This window comes from Microtus pennsylvanicus, chromosome 5, assembly GCF_037038515.1.
Source record: "Microtus pennsylvanicus isolate mMicPen1 chromosome 5, mMicPen1.hap1, whole genome shotgun sequence".
In the NCBI taxonomy this organism is placed as follows: domain Eukaryota; kingdom Metazoa; phylum Chordata; class Mammalia; order Rodentia; family Cricetidae; genus Microtus; species Microtus pennsylvanicus.
In genome coordinates, this window is record NC_134583.1 from 49,019,031 (window position 1) to 49,023,541 (window position 4,511).

The following is a 4,511-nucleotide window of genomic DNA, read 5'->3' on the forward strand; positions in this document are numbered from 1 at the left end:
TCAAAAATTCAAAGGAAACATAATAGTATACATAATACAGACTCTGTATATATTCCATCTTTATATGGCTTATTTTTCTTACTCTACTACTTTTTCTACAAGTTTGATAGCTTATTCACAGTCAAAAAATTCAAAGGAGACATAATAGCATACACAATACAGACTCTGCATATATTCCATCTTTATATGGCTTATTTTTCTTACTCTACTACTTTTTCTACAAGTTTGATATTTATTTTATTATCTTTACTATTTTAACCTATGACTGTACTCTTTTATATTATAGCTGTCTATACTGCCCCCCCCAAGCATTTATTCAACAATGTTACCATTACCCACTTAGGGGGCTTTTTCATCTGAATCTTTTTGCATATCTGTAATCCTTTTCTGATCAGGACCACTTTACTATTATTATTTAAATCACTGCTTGGCCAATTGCTTAAGAGTATTGCTAGCTAGCTCTTATATCTTTGGTTAACCCATTTCTATTCATTTATATTTTATTATGAGCCTTGTGGCCTACCAGCAAGGTTCTGGCTGGAAGCTTGCTTCTTTCTCCTCTGGTGGGTCCATGCCATATCCCTGACTCTGCCTACTCTCTCTCTATTTCTCTTTCAGTGTGGCTTTATTTTGTTAAGCCATTGGCCGAAAGCAGCTTCTTTATTCATTAACCAACCAATAAAAGCAACACATATACAGAAGGACTTCCCACACCAGTGGTGCAGTATGGCATCTCATAGACATTATGATGTGTCCTTGCTGCATAAACGGCTAAAAAATACTTAAAAGCAATTCATCATTTTTAGCCAGAGAGATGCAGATTAAATCCTCTTTGAAAGTCTATCTTATCCTAGTCTACTGGGTTTCTATCTAGAAGAGAAATGTAAACAAATACTGGCTAGAATATGGAGAAAAAGGAACCATTATTCACTGTTTGTGGGAGGATAATTGGTGTACCCATTCCAGAAATCAGCTTGGAGGTTTCTCAAAAAGCTAAAACTAGAACTGCCATACTGCTTAACTATAACAACATCTGGAATATACCCCAAGGACTCTGTGTTCTATGACAGAGATGCTTACACACCTATGTTCATTACCATTTTATTCACTATACCTAGGAAATAGAATAAGCCCAGATATCCATCAACAGGGGAATGGATATAAAAGTGTGATGCACACACACACACACACACACACACACACACACACACACCCTCACACACACACACACACAACAAAATTTAACAGGATGAAATGTACTCAAAATACATTGCATTTAAAAGAATTTAAGTTAAAAATAGTAAACATTTTACAGTAAAATAAAAGAACTTGGAAAATTTATTGAGTTAGCTAGATAAGAATAAAACATAAGAAATATGTTTTTTAATATTCCTAAGGGTTTTATTAGTAATATCTTGTGATGATTAATCTTTACTTTCAACTATATTGCATTTATTCATTTATTTTTTTATTGCACTATACATTTTTCTCTGCTCCCTTCTCTTCCTCCCCTCTTCCCTTCTACCCTTTCCCATGATGCCCCACGTTCCCAATTTACTTAGGAGATCTTGTCTTTTTCTCTTTCCTATGAGATCCATGTATATCTCTGTCTGTTGTCTAGGTTCTCTGGGATTGTGGACTGTAGGCTGGTTTTTCTTTGCTTTATGTTTCTGATGTTGACTCTGGGAATGATTTTTTTCTGTTTTGACAGCAGAAACTCAAATAACAAAATCAAATACAAATATTAAACTAAAAATATTTTACATATCAAACAAAATAACATAGAAACAGGAAAGGCAGTGTACAGAATTCGGAGAAAATATTTGATAACTGATATATGATTATACTTAACATCTGAATAGGTGAGGAAATAACAGAACTCAGTAGCAAGAAAAGAAATAATTTGATTTGAAATTTCCAGAAAGCTGAACAGACATTTTTCTATAGAAGACACAGAAATGGCAATGAGAATTCAAAATTTTTTAAAATTTATTTATTTATTAAAAATTTCCATCTCCTTCCCTCCTCCCATTTCCCTCTCACTCTCCCTTCTCCCTCCCTTGAGAATTCAGAAACTTTTAATCTGAATAATCCTGAAGTCATCAGGAATAGTAAAGCCAATAAAAAAGCTATTGTTAAAACCTGCAGTGGACTTTCTAAAGGGAAGGTAACTGGTGAACACTATGATGCTCTCTGGGACTCATTGTCATCTGCCTCTCCTGCCCAACTGTCTGGAAACAATTTGTCATTCCCAGGAGCTGCTTCAGACTGCAGCACTCAGTGAGAACATGCTCTTGTTCACATTTTCATACTTCCTCCTCCTGTTCAAATACCCTTCTGAAAGGGAGCTGGAATTTGATCAACTATGCTGCTGTGTAGTTCTCTTATGAGTGTAAAAGTAGAAATCAATTTTGACACAGCAAGGAAGAGACAAACTGCATGTGTGTGATGAGAGCTTGTATGGTATAAAAAAGCCCTTTTACATTGCTGCCATACGCATAATTGGCATGGTCATTATGTGAAGTCTATGGAACTCTTCAAAAAGCAAAAGTAGAACCTTCATATGTCCTAGAGATATGGAATATCAATCCCATTTATGGGTACATCTAGATGAAATTAAGTCAGTGAAGCTACCTCATCTACCACAACAATTTCATTCAAGACCATCAAGATACAGAAGCAACTTAAGTGACTGACAGTGATCATTGGAGTACACACACATAAATACACCCCATACATACACTAACTTTATTCAGCCTCAATAGTTTCTTTTCATCTGCAGCAATATGGATGGAATTTGAGCTTTTTGTGCTATTTAAAATAATACTTATGCAGAAAGAAAAACATTTCAGAATCTCAGTTGCATTTCAAATATTTTAAAGATCAAACTCATAGAAAGATGACGCTGTTGGTAATTGGATAGGAGATGTGGAGAAAGAGATACACAGGACAAAGAGGACAAAACTGCAATTAAATAAAATAAATGTGTGGTGACTTATAGAACAAGAAGAGATAGTTAATCATATTTTACTTTGTTATAAATTTTTTGAAGAGTAGACTGCAAATATTTCTAATGCAAAAAGAAGTGAGATGAGAGCTGTATTAATTTCTGTGACTTGATATTTCTTAGGTGAAGGGAAAAGCACATTTTAGGTAGTTACCTCATGAAAAGCAGTCTTGAGGCAGTGAAGAATGTTGGTGTATTAAAGATTCAAAGGAAAAATATTTAATTTTAGAGCTTGTGTGTATTAACACAGTAACACATTCCACAGAATAACATGTGTCTCTAAGAAAATATTTTCCTATCAAGCTGTCTCTTCAGAGCACCCTTAATCTCATTATTTCTGAGGCTGTAGATGAGGGGGTTCAACATGGGGATCACCACCATGTAGAACACAGACACCACCTTGTTCTGGTCTGTGGAGTAGCTGGACTTGGGCATCACATAGATGAAGGTGATGGTTCCATAGAACAGAGTGACTGCAGTGAGGTGGGAGGTGCAGGTAGAAAAGGCCTTGTGGCGGCCCTCAGTGGAGCGCATCTTCAGGATGGTGATGAGGATGTAGATGTAGGAGACGGCTATGACAAACACTGTCACCACAATGATGGAGCCAGCCGTGAATGAGGGGACAACTGCAGGGACACTGACATCAGAGCAGGAGAGTTCTACTAATGGAGCAAAATCACAGAAAAAGTGATTGACTCCATTGGGGCCACAGAAGACTAATGAATAGAAACATGCAGTAAAAGACCAGGAGTTAAGAAAACCACCTATGTAAGCAACTAGGAGTAACTGGACACAGACTTGTGTGGACATTTTAGTTGAATAAAGCAGTGGGTTGCAGATTGCCATGAAGCGATCATAAGCCATGGCAGCCAGAATGAAGCACTCAGTTGATCCAAAGAAGACAACAGAACCAAGTTGGATGGTACATCCAAAGTAGGAGATGGTATTTTTCTCCACCATGAAGTTGACAAGCATATTAGGCGTGACAGAAGATGAATAGCCTATATCAGCGAAAGCCAACTGACTGAGAAAAAAGTACATGGGGTGATGGAGCTGGGAAGAGACTCTGATGAGAAGGATGGTGCTGAGGTTCCCAGACACGGTCACCAGGTAGATGCACAGGATGATGGTGAAGAGGATGACTCTAAGGACTGGGTCTTTTGTTAAGCCCAATAAAATGAACTCTGTCACTGCAGTGTTGTTCCCATACTCCAGGAAAGCCATGGACAGTGTACTTGCTGTCAGATCAAGGCTGTGAGGGAGACATTACATGAAGGTATTCATAAATATACCATATTTATTATTTCATAGATGAAAATTTTATAAACAAATAAGTTATTAAAAACCACTTAGAACTTTATTTTATTATGTAGTAAGAATTGTGTTCCAATATTTATGTTGTGTGTAATGAATCTCTATAGTTTAAAAGTTTTTGCTGAAGCAACAGGAATCAGGCTTCAAGTACTGTGAGTTTTCATAGATATGTATTAACTGAAATGATTAA

General features: G+C 36.5%; 1 protein-coding gene across 1 annotated transcript; it reads right to left on the reverse strand.

Moving 5' to 3' along the window:
- Positions 1-3,286: 3,286 nt before the first annotated feature.
- On the reverse strand, positions 3,287-4,231 carry LOC142850890 (olfactory receptor 5P6). Its single transcript, XM_075974792.1, has one exon. It carries the CDS (start codon positions 4,229-4,231, stop codon positions 3,287-3,289), a length of 945 nt encoding a protein of 314 aa, XP_075830907.1.
- Between the last annotated feature and the right edge of the window lie 280 nt (positions 4,232-4,511).

Bases quoted from the DNA above. Each gene is read 5' to 3' on its own strand.
- LOC142850890 (XM_075974792.1), bottom strand. From the start codon at position 4,231: ATGGCTTTCCTGGAGTATGGGAACAACACTGCAGTGACAGAGTTCATT.